The following is a 17,294-nucleotide window of genomic DNA, read 5'->3' as shown; positions in this document are numbered from 1 at the left end:
AACTTGTGTCCTCCTTTTGCTATAATATTCATCACTTAAAACATGTATCAATTTAAAATCTTACATTTTTTGTTTAGACCAGATAATTTCCACAGTCAAAAATTCTGCTTCAGAAGAAGGAACTAAACCCAGTAAATTTGGTCCTTTTTCAGTCTAGTTTATGCAGGACTTGGTTGCATGTTTTCATTTACTTATTCTTCTTCCTGTCTTCAGATATCTTGCTTGGGGATCACAACAAATGAAAGAATGAATGCGAGAAGATACAAGCACTTTAAAGTTACAACCACATCTATTGAAAGCCCATTCAAGTAAGTTTTAAAGCATATACACATTTCTTATGTGCAGCCTTGCATACACTTGGATTGTGCTGCTTGTTGAATCAGAGTATAGCTAGATACTTTTGGACTATTTTCTCTACTTGATGTGCTGATTCCGTCAGCTATTTTTACAGTAACACATTCTATCCAGTTAAAGGACGTGATAAATGTTTTGTAGTGTAGGGATACATAAACACAGAAAATAATGATTTCCAGCATGGTTGTATTTTGCTGAGAGTTTATGGAGAAATAAATGCCCTCTTTGTAAAGCAATTGCTCAGACCAGTAGTTGCTTACTGCAGCATATTGGTGTTGACCAGGATCTTCACTTCCACACTGGGCACTTGCTCCTGATTAATACTTATGTGCTATTGAACTTGCTCTGTGCAGTAGCTCCCCTTTCTCTCTTTTCTGTGAGAAAAGAGGCTTCACTTTCTTCCTGTTCATGAGGAACAGCGTAAGCAAAGCTATTTGTGGGGAAAGGAGCAGGATGCCCCAGGAACTGAAGTGAGTGTTGCATGGGTGAGACATGGGCTTTTGGGCATCAGTATGTAAAAAGGCAGGTCGGGATTCTGATTTCTGCAGGGGCGAGGGTGCAAGATGAAAGTGGAGGGCTCAGAAATGAAGTGGCACTAGGATGGGAATATGGTGGCACGGGGCAGCTTGTGGAGCTGAGGCAAGAAATACATGAAGGCACGAGGCTGGTATATGGGTGGATTGAGAGCATGTTACAAAAGGAGCTGATGCTCTTCCTGGTGCCACATGGGGAAAAGGAGATAGGAGTTGTGATCAGGAGTAATCAGCATGGATTCATGCAATCCTATGCATGCTCTAAAATGATCCTGCTTGGGCAGGCAGTTTGGACCTGATGACCTACTGTGGTCCGTTTCAACCTGACTTATTCTGTGATTCTGTTTTGTTGCAGATGGATTTCTGTGCTAGAAATAATAAGTAATAAATCTTTTTTTAATATCTTTTCATACAAAACCTGTAGTAAGAAGCAGACAAGCATCTCTGTATGGTTGAAGTGTTCCTACAGATTAGAGTTGTAACAAAATCAGATAATTATTTTGCCTGAAGAACACAGAGTGGTGCACAGAGTAGGAAAAAACTGCTGGTTTGATCCCCAAGTCAATGTCACATTCACAAAATATTTTCATTGAAATAGCTGCTATTATAAAAATTACTTGTGAAAATCACACCAGATGTCTAAAATAACTGACTTGGCATCACCTGTCACATAAAGCATTGACATCAAATAGTTGTCATCTCCTCTTTGCTTAGACTTGCTGTTGCATCTGTCATAACATGAGCTTCTCTTCCAGAAAACTGTGATCTATTCAGCCGTGTGTAATTCAGTGAAAAACCCCCAACATATTGGAATTTTTATGTAGGTTTCTTAAATATTTGGCAAGTAATTGATTCAGCCACATGAAGGGCTTGAATTTAATTGACATAATGCTTTCTTAATTTTGTATTGTCAAGGGGCTGACTTGGTTCATCCTAGACAAGCAGCAGGTGAACCAGTATGTATGCAAAAATAGATATTAGTAAAGATAGGAATGCAACCTTCCATTCCTCTTAGAAAGGGATCTGAATTACTGTGCTATGCTACATGATGGTGCTTTGCTAATAACGTTACATTTCTCCATTCAGTTTTGGTAGATAGTGAAAGAAAGTTTTGTGTCTTGATTATGTCCAACGATCAAACATTCACCAGCCTGGTGACTACTACTTTTTGTTTCAGAACGTGCTTATCAATAAGCATTAAGATAACTCCAAATTGAATTGATTTTCTAAATGTGGGAACTTAAAGGGTGAATAACTAAATTTGTAGGTAGGTAAAAGATGTTGCACTTTGTTAGATGAGCTACGATATTGCTTACTAACTTGTGTTTTTGTTTCATTTATAGCCATGGATGTATAAGGAACATTATAGACTTCTTTGAATTCAGATGCTGTGGTCTTTTTCGGCCTGTTATTGTGGACTGGACAAGGCAGTATACAATAGAATATGACCAAACTTCAGGACCAGGCTACCAGCTGGTGTAGCTCCACCTTCATCCTGTGAGCATATCATAATGAGTGGTGCCTGAAAAATTTTCTCTCTCTCTCTCAAATCCGCATCCCTTGAAGGGTAGCATGCTATGTGTAGGGCTGATGATGAATCATAAAGGTACCTTCTCTTCATCAGAATTTTATTAACAAAAGTAAAAATGGACAGAATAAACTGCCAAACCTGATATGGAAGAGGAGGAAGATTAAAAAGGGATTTTAACAGTTCTTAACATGAGAATTATTCATGACAGCATATTCACAGTATTTATTGTTGGGTTTTTTATTTAAGGTCTTTCACAATGGAGCATGAGATTATTGAAGTATTGACATAAGTAGTTACGTTGTGCTGAGCAAAAAAATTTGTATCCCAGTATCAATAATTTCACTGAAACAAGAATCTAGAATATAAAACTAAATTTCATGGTACAGATTTCACTGATCGCTATGTTGTAGTTCCTGTAATGTGATTTTTAATACAAATTTTCTGTAGTATGATGTAAATTGAAAAATGTGCTTTTTAGTACTGTTATAAACCTTGTAGGGTGGGTATCCCCTGTAACATGTTAAGTTATAGTAGTCAGGTAATGTCGAGGAAAAAATACATTGCCCACATTTTTTGGTGATTGTTTTTGCCACCAGTTAGTGGTAAAGCTAATTACTTGTAATAACCCTGTTCTGAAATAATGTAGTCTGAAATGAACAACTGCGCCAATAAGGAAAGCTTTTCTGTCAAGTTAAAGCCCTGCTTAAATGCATGATACACCTGTAAAATTAGTTTTACAGTATATGATGTTCAGGGAAATAAAAGTGGGGGAAAAGTCATTGTCTTTGAAGTAATTGTATAAGCAACTTACAAACTAGCAATGTTTTAGTATTAGGTTTGGTCCTCATACAGTAAAGTGTAGTGTATTTGGAGACATGTTGGAAGACAAATTGCATGGGGGACACCACAGATGTGAAAGCAGAAGTCTCAGTTATAAAAAGACAAGGTAGTCTTAAATTGAATGTGACTGCAGAAGAAGAACCCAAAGTTGTCTGAAATGCATATTTAATTTGGATGTGAAATAATAGAAACCAAATTAAAAAAAAAAGAATCCCCATAATTGCACGCACACAGAAAATGCAAAGCAGCGTTCTGAAGAAGGTGGTGTATTGGCACATGGAAGTCGCCCTTAATTTCTGTTTTTAAGTTCTCATGTTACAGATATGTTTGGAAGGTAAGGAATGATCTGAAATTGCATTCCAAAGGGGCTTTTCTTGAATGTGATGCACTGATTTTTGTTATGGTGTTTTCATATACTCATAGTGAGTTGTTCACTGCTTCCTTAACTATTGTTTACAGAGAGACTGAGAATCAGGTTAGTTCTCTTTTAAGTGCTGTAGCAACCCAGTGGTTCGAGGAACCTGTGAGGAGAGTTTGGGGAGGGACCTGAAAGCAGATGTCTGAGACCAGTGTAAAGAATGTGTATCTGTATATAAATAATTTATCAAATAGTTTTCTCTCTGTGAGTGTGTGTTTAGTGTATTTAAAGCTGTTCATTTTCATTTTATTCAACCAAAAAAGTGTAGGAAGATATCTAATGAGCTTTTAGTGATGTTCAATATTGCTGTTAATAGGCATTATGCCCTGCAAATTCACTGCATGTTTGATGCTTGGCAAAATTAGCATTTTCTGTAATATGCAAATTACAGGTAATAAAGCAATCTAGTGGTATTCCCGGCCCTTGCCTTAGTAAGAGGAGCAGTGAAACTGTAAATAGTTGATGTTCAGTATTTGCAAGTAAGCATTTTTTCTGTAGTTGTTCATTGATCTCAAGACACACACTTAGTTTGCAAGTACCAGATATCAAGATTTACAGAAGTGCAGCATTAGAGTACTTGAATGTTTAATACTGGAAAAATCAACATCATCTTGGACACAGTTTTAACAGGAGAGGTTTGGGAGAGGAGAGGAGTGGCAAAAAGCTTTTGCTATTGTTGTCAGACAAAATTTGTAATCCTAATGAAGAACACATTCTATTTCAGTGAAAACAGTATACTTCAGTTATTCATATTTTTTCCTAATCAAAAAAAAACATGAAGACTTTACAGTGTGGTTTGTTTAAATCACCAATGATGTTCTGCATATTTGTTCTTTTTATTTCCACATTTCTGTTGGGGGTTGGTTGACTTGAGAAGCTTCAATACACTTTATTAAATATCATGTAGCCACCAAAAGAGCAGTTCAGTACATGATACAAGTTTTGGTTTTAGTTGCCCAGTAGCATTAACGGCCATGAATTGTGTCATGCACTCTGTATCAAAAAGGTTTGCAAAAGAAGAGGTGATCTTTGGAAGCACATGGCAAGTTCTGCACTATTTACTTATCAGTAGCTCTCTGGCAGTTTTCTTGAGGCCTGCAGAATTTGAGCAATAGTAGGTAGTTTTGCAGATTAACATGCATATATGAATTTGGGATGTATGAAGTTTCCAGTGCAAAATATAACTTGTCTTGAGTAACACTGAATTGTTTGATGTGAAATCATAAAGCAAGAGGGGGGAGCCAACTATGCATTTTTCTGTCAAGTTATCAAACTTAAAATTCACTTGTTGAACCAAAACTGCATTGCTTCTGAAACTTAACAAAGCTGATCCAGACCAACAGCAGATCAGACCAACTTAATCTGACGTAGGTAGAATAAATAGGAATTTTGTCTTGCCCTAAACATGTGCTTTTTCTTTGCAAGTTTTTGTATTCTTTGATGTCCACCAGATTTATTTTTTTTTCAAATAATGTGTAAAACAGCATCACTACATTTTAAGCTATGGATTCTTTTGTATGTTCTTTATTTATAACTGTGCCAAGTATTATTTTAATACCGTTGAGATCTTGATGTGTATTACATTGTGAACAAAAAAAAATCTGTAAAATGTTTAATAAATTAGCTCTCCTTACATAAATTAAATCTGTTAAATTTTGTAAGTTATTAATCAAATAAATATTGACTCTTAGATGCAGAGTTTGTCTTGACTTGGGACATGATTTCACAGTGTTGTTTCTGCTCAGTTTCAGAAGCTGTACCATGAGAAAATAGCTGTCATCTTGCAGCTTATTTTAGTAAAGTCTTTCTGAAAGATGTACAGGTTTCTTACAGACAGCATGCACCCAGTTCTGTGCAGATGTGAAATCCTCTGAGCTACTACACTGGGTTTTGGAAAAGTATACCTTTGTGCTACCAGTTAAAGTTACCATTCACTAATTAGATATTTCTGTCTTTTGAACAAAGCATGCTGACAAGGTTACTTTTCTTAAGGGAGAATTTCATCTAGGGAATGTTTAAGGTGGTCAAATGAATGTATTTAATGATATTTGATGTATTGTAAGGGTAAAACAGACATCCACATAAGGGCTAGGGGGTGTGACCAAGATGTGTGCTTCTAGGTGGCACTTGCAAGAGACAGGCTACCTTGACTCTTCTGGTCCATGCTGTTTGAGTAGAAACAAGGTAACAGTCCAAGATGGAATATAATCAGGATATTTATAACCAGCAATATGTATTAAAGCATAAGGCTGTGACTTAAGAGCACACCTAAAGGAGAAAAGAAAGTCTGTTTTCTACTGAGTGTGGGTTCAATGTTGATGTTGAGAATTGTTGGTGCTGTTCTCCATTTCCTGAGGCAATGTTCCTGGTGAGTCTGTGTCCAGGGTTACCCCTGCTGACCACCCTTTGGCTTGTCTGGTAAAGTCCATGGAAGGTACTTTTTAAAAAAAAGACATTCGACCTTCTGTGCTGAAGATCTCCATCCAAGATTTGCAGTGCTCCATCAGAGCAGTTGCTGCACTTGGGAGGTATGGGTGGGCTCCTGATGACTTGAAACCTGGTTCCTGGGTTTGCTTTACTTGGGAAGAAGCCTGCCCTCTGCACCTTCATACAGCTTGATTAGAGTTCAGTGCCTTGACCTCCCATTAGCTGCCTTTAAGTAAAATCACATGTTTTTGCTATGAAAGCAATGTTTACAATATGAGTTGCAGGACCAAAGGTTTCTGCCCAGGTTTCCTAGGCTGTGCTGTTCCTTGCTTCCTCATTCCCACCTGAAGTGTGTGCTGCTTCTGCCTGTCTTTTTTGGGTTTAACTTTTCCCTCTCTGTGAACTGTACAAGCTCTTGGGTCACATTTTAGGCTGGTTGTCTGTTTTTCCTCCTATCCACATGATTCCTTTGTAACCTTTACTGAATGCTCTTTATGTATTATTTTGAGTAACATGTGTTTTTCTACTAGGCTTTTGGCTTGCACTGCTTCACTGCCTCACACCACGGTTGTAGGTGTTGCTGGAAACTGCCACAGACCACACTTGCTTAATGTTTTGTTGCAGCATTCCCAGTCTTGAATGTTTCCATAAATTCACTCATGAAGGGTTCTTTCTTTCCCAGAAAAAAAAATCATTTTTTTTCCAACTAACTTCTGTTGGGCATGATGAGAGTTGAAACTGAACCCCCTCCTCCATCCCAGAACACCACATGGAGTGTAGTCACTGGGACAGAGCTCGTGCCTCCCCCCAGCTGTGGTTGGCTGATAGTGAAGTGCTCGCTGTGCAATAGTGTGGCCTTCACTGGAAGGGATGGAACGACTTTCCTACAACCACCTGTTTCTACCTGCTGGAGCTCAGGTGTGCTCCTCTGAGGCACGGTTTGTGCTTTTAAGTGGCACTGATGCCCAGATTTCATGTGCAGAGGAGCCTGAGCATGCTGGTGAAGGTTGCTTCAAGAAACAGGGGACTAGATTAAGAAAACACAGCATTAGTAAAAATTGTGAAGCTACTCAGAGTGGTTACTTGCAGAAAAATAAAACAAGTTGCCTTAAACCAGGTGATTTTTAGTAGTTGTTTTAGACTTAAGCCCCTTCTTCTCATGTTGAGGCCTTTGTGCTGCGCTTGTCCCAGGTCTCCTGTTGAGAAGGTGGCTCCCGTGTTCACTTTGCAGGAATTGCAGGTTTGTGGGTGCTGTCAGCTCAGGCATTGCAGGTTTGTGGTGGGAGCTGCTCCAGCCCCTAAAAGTAGCCAAGCTCTTCTGTGAGCTTTCCACTCAAGTTCTAGCTAAGGCACAAGTAGTTGTCCCCTACTCACAGACCTTTATTGGACACAGTTCCTGAAGTGTTGGGTGAGCAGAGTCAAGGCCCCAGTCTGGCTTTCACCCACCCGGTGTGTGTGCAGGTAGCAGATCTATACTGCATTCAGTGTATTTAACTGCACTCAACTCCTTGCCCATCAATTTCAGTTCAAGTCACATTTTCTACCAGCGCATTTCAAGACAGAATTTTCTTCTGCTCTGTTTTTGTGCTGCAGTTGCTTTGTCAGGTACTATATCCTCAAGAGGCCAAAACGCCTCCACCATTTTCAGGGAACGAGGAGTCCTAGCACTACCAAGAAAAGGTGAAAAGCTGCTCTTACACTGGAGTCAGATATGATAATCCAGAGCCTGGTCAGCTGCTGAGGAGGGATGGTATTAATCTGCAACTGTTGTGCAGTATTCTATTCTGCACAGCAAGTTCTGTGTATAATAGCACTCGCTACCAAAGCATGGGTAACCACAGAATATTACAGTGAAAATGGTTTGTTTTTCATTTACTAGAGCCTCTGTGGCAGAGACAGGCAGCTATTTAGATACCCAGCTATCCCTTATCTTCACTTTCAGAGCTGTGTCACTCTACAGAGGCTCTAGCAGCTCGTTGCCTTGCATGTGCATATAATGGTGTGATTCTGGAGGGCAGACATTTACCACTGAAGGCCATGACCAGTGCTGTGTGTGTCCAGCTTTCAACAAAGGTCTGCACCAAGTCTGTAAGTGTTGTATCTCCACCCCTGGAGTACCTCAGCAATACCCCCCTCCCCTTCACTGCTGACAAAGCAGGCAACACTCGGCTTTAGGGTGTATCAACAAGCAAAGCTTTATTGAATTGATACTCAATATTAAAGGTGTTACAGTGTGATACACAAAGCAAGGAAAAAAGCAGTGTGGTTTTTTTTTTAAATCATCTGCACAATGTATGCCCAAGCACTACAGTTACTAGTATCTGTTTCACAGTAGTTAGTAACATTTAGGAAACTCTTGTTCCTTCTACCAGGATGTCATCAGGGCTGCAAGGGGTAGCCCCTCACTGGGCATGAACAAGGGCACCTGCGCCCTGGCCATACCCAAATCCCTTGGGGCCAAAGTTCTTTGCGTAACAACCTGCAAGAAAGATGAACATGGAGAAGCTGCATCTTCTGCTGTGTTAATTAAGAACAGCACCATCTAGGCTAAGCCTCTCAGCTGCTTCTCCTTAAGTCACTAGAACATCCCCAGGGGAAGCAACTCTCAAAAACATTTTGTTAAGGTGCATTAACTACCTTGACTGAACTCAGTAGCCAGGGCTGTTCAGCTCCCACTCACTCTCTGAAAGTAACTCATTGGTTCTGTGCCTCAGTATCTGTTAAGCATTTGTTGTCATCAAACTACAGTATTTAATATCACATACCAAGTTTATATCCACAATGCCATGCAACAAGGCATAGCAGGATGCTTTCTGGCTTGTTTCCTTAGTCTGATTTCTCTGACTCCAGCACAGGACAGGCTGCTGCACGTTTTGCTTGATGCAGATGTCAGCTGCATTAGCAGCTTCTGTAATATTTATTTCATTTTCCACCTCTATTCCTAGAACTTGCAGAGCACTTCCATCTTGACAGGAGCCTGAAAGTTTCTTATACCAGGAATAAACGGACCCATCTGTCCTTTAAGCTATTACCTTGAACAATAAACAAATGACCTTTGTTTCTTTCCTCACCTTTACAATAGATTTCTCCCTCCTTTTCAGTTAGGGTTGTAGATTCTAGGCTTTTTCCACACTTGGCACATCGAAAGCAGTTTTTGTGCCATGGCTGGGGAAAAAACAAAAAAAGTAGTTTAAATACAAAGGATGCCCAAGCTGGTAAAAAACCACCTTAACTGGAGAGATTTGCATCAGCATTGTTTATATATGACTGGTGCGATAAAAACCAGTTAAACTGCACCAGCAGCAGACAAGAGAATCTGCATTTCTGTGAGTGGCCCAAAGCTCCAAATTCCACACAACATGCTCTCTGTAGCAAGTGAGTCAGAGAGCTGGTAGCCTGACATGCAGTTTTACACCTTATTTTCAGAGAACATCTCCTTTCTGCTGAAACATTCAGCCTCTCTCACAAGCTGCACACCCCGCAAGACCACTCCCTTTTCTGGGGGAGAGGACTTCTGCAGTCTGCTTCAAGTCTGGCATGAGATGATACTGAATCCTCACCTCTGAAATGTAAGGTGATCACTATCAACCTGCATTTCAAGTGCTTTTTGTTCAATTAAGTTCATTGATTTGACTGTTTCCAATGCTAAGAAATACAACTTTAAGGTAACTGCCCTGCAGTTGGTTCCCTACTGGGACCCACAAAAACACACCTTGCTCACTTTGAAGTCCACATAGCAGGTACAAAACAGCACATGCAGTTTCTTACCTTTCCAGCTCCTATTACTTTCTCTGCTGCATAAACAGAATCACCACACCTTGAGCATTTCTCTGTCCCTCCAAACTTCTGAGCAAACTTTGAAGGGTTTGGATTTGTGGTGGGCCGGTGAGGAGAAGGCGTGCTGAAAGAAACAGGACAGTTGTTGTCTCTACTTTTTTACTAAATGACCTCTTGCTCTTAGCAACATGAACAGAGCAGCATCCAACACACGGTGTGGTACTTTTGCAAAACGGAAGAAGGAAGTTAGGAGCAAGGCTATCCAATTACACCTGGTAGGGAGAAAAACCAAAACTACAACAACAAAAAGAGAAAGACCATGCTTCAAAGGATAAAAAGAAGCTCCTGTAAAGCCTAGTTTTCTGAGGAGCCTTCCCCTTTCCACTTATCTAGAAGTGCTGAATTCTTTATCAGGACACAGATTATTTTAGATATTAAGCTACAAATAATTCTATTAAATTCCTGTCCACTGATCATAATCTGAAACCTGAACGGATCCCTGAACCTGGCTTGAGAGCATGCATCACATAAATGCTAAGCAATAATTTGTGAACTTGCATGGAGCAAGTTGTAAGGAATACCTCAGCCTCTTTCCACATGCTTTGTTTTACAGCAAGAACTTAATCAGACTAGGAATGTTTACTAGGCCTGTTGATTTTGGCTATAATTAAGCATAAATGGTTCTTTATTTGCCAGTTAAAAAAATCACTCTTGTAGCCCCAGATTCTCAGCTGCCCAAATCCATCCCAGTCAGAACCTGCTGAACATTTTAATTTCCAGCTTATTTAGGAGAGCGACTTGAGACCCAGAGTCACCTCCGTGAGCTCATGCAGAGCCATCAGTATCTCTATAATCCAATGCCCTTGGCTCATACATAGGATTAGTGCATCCTTGTCTGCACTAACTCCTCCTTGTACTATTCCTACTTACATAGTCACCAGTGGGAGTTTTGTGCAGTGTGTAGGTTCAATGCCCTGCATTCAGCTAGACTGGGGTATTTTGCAGCATTTCTATTCCAAACAACATGAATTAAAAAAAAAACCAGCCTAAAAGACTCCTCTGAAAACCATACTGAAGGACAAGGGCCATGCACTTGCCAACCCAGTTCACTCACCTCTCAGGCTTGATGCCTAGTCGCTCTCCCCTGTCCATGTTCAGCGTGCCTGCCCCTTGGCCATATCCATAACCTTTTGGGCCATACTTTTTCCCATAGCAAGATTTGCAGTAAACTTCAGCATCATGAATTGCTACAGTTGTGCTGTCCAAGTTTTTCCGGCAGACCACTGGAGGAAAAAAAAAAAAAAAGAGTTCAACTGCCTTAAGGGACCATTTCCATCAGCACACATAGCAAGCCAAAAATCAAGTGAGAAATGATGTTATGGGTTTCCCTGTCCACAATTCTTCTCATTAGGCTGTGGGACCACCAGAGATTAGAGGGAGCCAGTTGCCCTTTGAATTCATGAATTATGCTTAGCCCTGTAAAGGTCTGTATTCCCTCCCACCTCTTCATGACCGTGACATTTGAAGCCTGGAAACTTGCTGTGGTTTGATAAATGAGGCTACTCAGAAATCCAGAGAGGACAGTCAGCAGTTTCCCTTGACAGATGCCATACAGCATGAAGGAAAAGCCTATCAGTACAGAAAAGCCCCTGTCCTGCCCTTTTGGCCAGGGTGGGGCTGAGGAAAAACCCCAAACTTTCAATGTTTCCACCCTGCCCCTGCCTCAGTTCTGCTTGGGACAGAGCTGAAGCTGGTTCACAGCTGTCACCGGAGGGGCTGTGCTTTTCTGGCATTCTTACATTGTCCTTCAGCACAATGCAAGCACTCTACTCAAGGTTACAGTAGAAGGGAGAACTATTTCCTTCTTAAACCTCCTTTTGTATGCCAACTGCATGCTCTTTCCATTCACAACAGCATTATGCCCATGATAAAGAATGTGGGAAGAAAAAAAAAAGACGGCCTTATGAATTTTTTGTTTAAAAAGAACTTTAATGTCTTCTAAACACTGGGTGACCTTTGCTTATGGCATTCATTAGCTCTAAGGTTCTTTTTATAAGACACAAATAAAGTAAATCAACTAATGCATGTTTGTTAAGTCTACAGAGTTTAACCCCAACAGAACTATGCACTAAAGAAAAGCACATATTCAGACACAGTAGAACCATTGTTTGACTTTAACTTCCATGTTTCTTTTAATAGTAACTCCCATAAAAGGCTGAAAATGAGGCAGCCAAGACATCTAATCTTTGTTTTTTGTGACCACTGTAGAGCTAAGGGAAAGGAGCATAGGTGTGCCAAGGCTCTTAATGCAGCACAGGGCACTGTTAGGCAGCAGATTAACAGTGAACTTGCTTCAGGGGGCCAGTTTTAACTGCAGCTTAAATCCTAGCTCTGCCCATATGTATTAATCACCAGCAATTGGGGCAAAACAGGACTTCATGTTTGCAATAAGGTAAAATTCCGTGATTTAGACACCTAGATTAGTCTCTTTGCAAAGTGGGAGCCTCCGATTCACAGGGACCCTTTGTTCCCTTCATCTAAGCAGAGGTCTTTTCAGCAGAGAAAGCAATTTTCAATGCCTCACTGGGCTTGTTGGTTGGACTGGAAAATAATGCTTTGGACTCCTTTCATCTGAAATAAACCACAGGCCCCTGTGCCAAGAAATTTCAGGCTTTTGGCTGTGCTAAAGCATCAACAACTCGGCTGTGCTCAGGCACGCTGGTGTTCTGATCTGTGCAGGGCTCCAGAGCAGCAGTTTGATAACTGTTCCTTCAGCCAGCCCCAGGACCACCAGGAGAAGCTCAGCTGAGCTCAGATCAATGCAAACGGGCTTTTTCCTCTGCATAAGCAGGACTTAAGCCAGGTTTCCAACCTAAAGAACCTTTAGACTCCTGAGGAAAAGGCTGGCAAGAGTGCAAACAGAAGAGAAAATCATGATGTGCTCTGGTCTGAGAGGTGCATCCCACTGCTTACACACTGAATAGGTAGGATAATACTTCTCCAGGAGACAAGCTCTCCCTTCGGGACTGCGCAACCCAAGAAGCACATGGAGAAGCAGGAATCAATCCCAGCAAGTGATAGACAAAGCCATCCCCAGCCACTGCCATCCCCAGTGTGTCATGTGTGCCAGCTGAGCCTGGGATATCTCCTGTGGACCGGCACCTTGCTGCTGTGATCCCCCCAGCTATGCCAGAAGAAATTTTGGAGGGAAATACTTACTGCAGAGGAAGCAGCACCGGTGGAAGCTCCTTCCGTCACACTGCACCTCCTCAGCATGGTAGACAGTGCGGCCACAGGCGCCGCATTTGTTGCCACCTCCCCAGTTCGGCATAGTGGTTCTGTGTGCCCAGCTGGGCAGGAGGGGAGAAGGGGAAAGGTTTGTTAAACACAGTGTCTTCCACCACCCTGGCCCCAGGACAGTTGGTCTTACAGGCTCCTTTAAAGCAGATCTGTGTAGTTTGTGTATCAGAGCACAACCCTGTGATTTCACCAACTGTTTAAAGATGTGACCTTCCACTGCATGAGAAGTTTTTGGGATCAGTTCAACTTCCCAGCTCTTCAGGTCCCAGACCAGACTTAAAGGCTTAGACAGGCTCTCTACGGCTATTTGTAAAAGCAGATGAACTGGCAAGGGGAACAGAGACTGTTGCTGCTGAACAGCAAGAAAACCAGAGACAGAGTCTTCATGAAACGTGTCCTCTTGTCACTGTCTGGGGATTTTGAAAGTTAAATAAATTGGATATGCATAAATTACAGTTTTGTGCACAAGGGCTTTACTGTACCTTGAACGAATGCCCCCCTAGATGGATATAATTTTTGTTTCTATGCTTCATTAATACTGGGCCTCTCATTTGATAGAAGCAAACCAAGTGTGCCAACAATGGCATTTTGTTTTACTGCAGGGCCTATCATTTGGGATGTGGTACATGCCAAAGTTCACCTCACTGGAAAATCACTTATTAGGGCTGTAGGAACATTCTGAACCCCTCTGAGATCACACCTGCGCTTCAAAGAAGTTTAAGGGTGATTATTTCCCCAGGACTCCACCACCATTACATGAACCACACCTTTACAGACAGGTATATGAACCAAACCAAACAGTTCAAGGAGCCACAGCTGCTTTAAAAGGAAGTAAAACTCCCTTTCATGTATTACATATTACTTGCAATGGACACTGCTGGCTGGGCAGGGGAGGGGCAGGCACCTCACCCATCATGTGAATGGACAGCCCTGGGGACAGTCTCCTACACTAAGCCAGAAGCAGTGACTGTCCTATCTCATGCTGAGCTGCCCTCTTCCCTGCACTCCCAACACCACCACCAGCAGTTCCCACCTGGCTTGACTGGGAGCTCCTCCTGCTCCTCCCATTAACCGTCCTGGGTTAAAGCACCAAATCTGAGCACTTCCCACCACCTCCTCCCACCACCACTGCGAGGTAACACAGAAGTGTTTGTTGAAGACTTATCTCCTTGTTTTATCTCTGAACTGCCATTGGCTTATGACTGCTGGTTAATGCTGGTTTCCTTTCCTGCAGCTCCAGCAAAGGACCACCTCTTGTGAGCACAGAGGCCAACAGCAGCCAGAGACAGTTACTGATTCAGTGAGCTTAACCCAGCAGAGCTGCTTAGGACTCATCACCCTCACTGCTCCTTACTGACCCTTGTTTCAGACAGGGTTTCTGCCCACTGGAAGCCCAGAGGGCCCCTCCTGCCACCCCACCCCCCCCAGCAGCACCGTTCCTTTCCTGCAGACTCCCCACAGCAGCAATGTAGTCCAGGTCAACGATCACAGAGGGAGGGAAAGAATTCGTTGGGAGCTTCTGACAATTTCTCTGCAAAACTCACCTTCAGTTACCCTTAGAAGCTCTCCTACACTGGCCAGACAGGGAGAAGATACATACAACAACCTCCCCACACAACAACCTGCTGCCTTGTGTCAGCTTTGCCACTTATCCCTCCAAGCCACAATCAGAGGACTACCCATCTCCAGTTGTCCCCTTAGCCAACAGAGAGGAACAGAAGCATCACTACATGGATCCGGATAGTAGCATTTTTTTTCAAGGTGTCCTTTCTTTAAAGGGCTCTTCTTTCCAACGTGTGCGAGAGGTCTCAGTGCAGTGTGAGGCATCTCGTGCTCCCCAGGCAAGGTAGAGCAAACATGTAAATCACAACTGAGCGCAGCAGTTGTGGCTAAGCCTGAATTACATGACCCATGTTACTTGTAAAGCAAGCCTCCCTCCTGTCCCAGCAGCATGACCAGCAGTTTAGCAGTTTTAGGGATGCAGGGTAGGTTCCCAAGACATGCTGCCAGATACCTGCTACAAGACCTTGGTCTGAGACAAGCCACTGATGGCATGTGGGAAAATAAGATTAGTTTATTAACCTAAATTGGGGCATCTTAGGTACATTCCTAAGCAATAGCTTAGGAAACTTCCTCAGAGTGGCTGAACAGTGCCATTTGCACACTGACACCAATTACTGAGATAGCCCTTTGTTTAATACTTCCACAGGATTAGCATCATTACTGCTCCATGGTTTAGCACTAATACCCTGACTGAGCTCATAAAATTAGTTTTATGACATTTCCCACTTTGCTTTTTTCATTCTTGGCACAACCGTAGAGTCTGAAAATTAAGATTCCATTTCTTTTATTCAAGTGCTTGGCTGTGCTACCGCACAGCAGCTGACATCAATCATGGCAAAGAGCGTCCTTAGTTAAAGGGAATATAGGCTGCACAAAACTTTGGAAAAGGAATGCATGGACTGGAGGGAAAAAAAAAAAAAAAGATTCCTTTCCACTCTGTATGCTGTCCAAAATGTAAATGGTATTTGGTAAAAGAACTACATCTGTCTTTTCCTCTCACCATCCCCACTCATGTTATTCTGTGCATTTATATGAGCCTAAATTATTTTAATAATTTTGTTAGCAAACAATAGTTTTCATGCACACTAGAGCCAAGGACCTGAATCAGGTTTCCAGCTTTGCCACAGATTTCCCATGTAATATTGAGCAACACAGGGTGCAGTTCCACGCTTTCTTCCCAAGAGAGACAAAATATTAGACAACCCACAACATTAGCTGACTCAAATCTTCTGATAAAGACTCTGGGAATTCATGAAATGAAAACCAAAAAGGAACTGAAATAATTACTTCAAGGTGACGATAGTGTCTTCCATGGAAGGTATTTCTATTCAGCCACCCCATGATGTACCCATGGCGGCTTGCATGGGAAGAATGGTGATATTTTCTCAATTACCCAACAGCAATAGCTGCCCTTATGGCAGTGGTGCCCAGGAGGCACCTCAGGGAAACAGGGCTGGTGACTCAAAGAAGCTCTGCCGCAGGACAGTGCACAAGCCTGTCCTACTGCCCACAAGCCACTGTCTCAGCCTCGTGCTGAGCCTCATGCTGCCCAGATCTTCTTCCAGAGCTCCACAGGTAACTGCTTCAGACCTCAAGTCCTACCTTAAGCCTTCCCTGCTCCCTCAAGACTTTTTAGCTAGTTCAGACAGGCCTCTGTGGAGCTCAAGAACAGTAATTAAACATCCAGGTGACCTCAGTACCAGCACCAACAATTCTGACTGTCGGTTGCAGGTTTGTTGGCAGCTACTTGTACCCAGCCAAGAGGGGAGCACGTCATTTGGACAGGCCACGACAGCAAAGTCCTCTCCAACCCGTTTGTTAACAGCAGCTCTAAATGCAAGGGGCCTAAGCCATCCCAGGACAGACACTGAAGAATTCCAGCCTATCCAGTCATCCTGAACGGCTTTTTCGGCGGCCAGCTGGCGAAGCCCTATGCGTGGCAGCTCCATCATTACAAAGCCAAGCAACACAGACGGGATGAGCATCGCTCCCCACCCGCCGCTTCCCCTCCCGCCAGCACCGGCTCGCGTTGTGCCGCTCACCCACCCCAGCCCTGCCCTGCCCGGGCGGGGGGTCTGCCCCAGCTCCGCACTCACCCGTGCCCTCCCACTACCCCAGCCCCGCACTCACCACTACCCCAGCCCCGCACTCACCACTACCCTAGCCCCGCACTCACCGCTGCCCCAGCCCCGCACTCACCCGCGCCCTCCCGCTGCCCCAACCCCGCACTCACCGCAGGGCTCAGCTCGGCTCGGCTCTGCCCGGCTCGCCTCGGCGCCACTCAGCTCAGCACGACTCAGCCCAGCGCGGCCCCGCGGCGGCTTAAAGAGCCGGGGCGGAGCCTTGCGGGGCCCGGCCCCGGTCCCGGCCGCGGCTCCGGCCCCGCAGCACTCTCGCCCCACCGCCGGCACGTCCGGGTGCGAGGGGCATTGGGGGCGCTCCTGGCGCGGCCACCGCGGGGAGCGGGAGGGAGACAGGAGGTGTCCAAGCTGCAGCCTCGGAGAGCAGAACCCCAGCCTAGGGTTTTACCCATTTTTAGGATTTTGCTTTA

General features: G+C 43.3%; 2 protein-coding genes across 2 annotated transcripts in view; one reads left to right on the top strand and one right to left on the bottom strand.

Moving 5' to 3' along the window:
- The window catches only part of ZDHHC17 (zinc finger DHHC-type palmitoyltransferase 17), a 66,083-nt gene extending 60,717 nt beyond the window's left edge, over positions 1–5,366 (top strand). Inside the window, exons 16-17 of the mRNA XM_071552182.1 lie at positions 214–308; positions 2,231–5,366. Of these exons, the coding sequence (XP_071408283.1) occupies positions 214–308; positions 2,231–2,369 (234 nt within the window). The 3' untranslated portion in view covers positions 2,370–5,366. The remainder of the gene's footprint in view (positions 1–213; positions 309–2,230) is intronic.
- A 2,907-nt stretch (positions 5,367–8,273) lies between these two features.
- CSRP2 (cysteine and glycine rich protein 2) lies at positions 8,274–17,085 on the bottom strand. Its single transcript, XM_071552181.1, has 6 exons — positions 16,977–17,085; positions 13,100–13,230; positions 10,995–11,163; positions 9,872–10,004; positions 9,175–9,268; positions 8,274–8,582 (listed from the first exon to the last, which is right to left on the bottom strand). Exons 2-6 carry the CDS (start codon positions 13,209–13,211, stop codon positions 8,506–8,508), a joined length of 585 nt encoding a protein of 194 aa, XP_071408282.1. The 5' UTR covers positions 13,212–13,230; positions 16,977–17,085; the 3' UTR covers positions 8,274–8,505.
- Between the last annotated feature and the right edge of the window lie 209 nt (positions 17,086–17,294).

The sequence above is a fragment of the Pithys albifrons genome, chromosome 3 (genome assembly GCF_047495875.1).
Source record: "Pithys albifrons albifrons isolate INPA30051 chromosome 3, PitAlb_v1, whole genome shotgun sequence".
NCBI lineage: Eukaryota > Metazoa > Chordata > Aves > Passeriformes > Thamnophilidae > Pithys > Pithys albifrons.
This window is presented reverse-complemented; position numbering and strand designations above follow the sequence as displayed.

Coding starts and splice junctions, on each gene's coding strand:
- CSRP2 (XM_071552181.1), bottom strand. CDS start 13,211: ATGCCGAACTGGGGAGGTGGCAACAAATGCGGCGCCTGTGGCCGCACT. Junction 11,164..13,099: donor CCGGTGCTGCTTCCTCTGCA/GTAAGTATTTCC, acceptor TTTTTCCTCCAG/TGGTCTGCCGGAAAAACTTG. Junction 9,269..9,871: donor AAGTAATAGGAGCTGGAAAG/GTAAGAAACTGC, acceptor TTTTTTCCCCAG/CCATGGCACAAAAACTGCTT.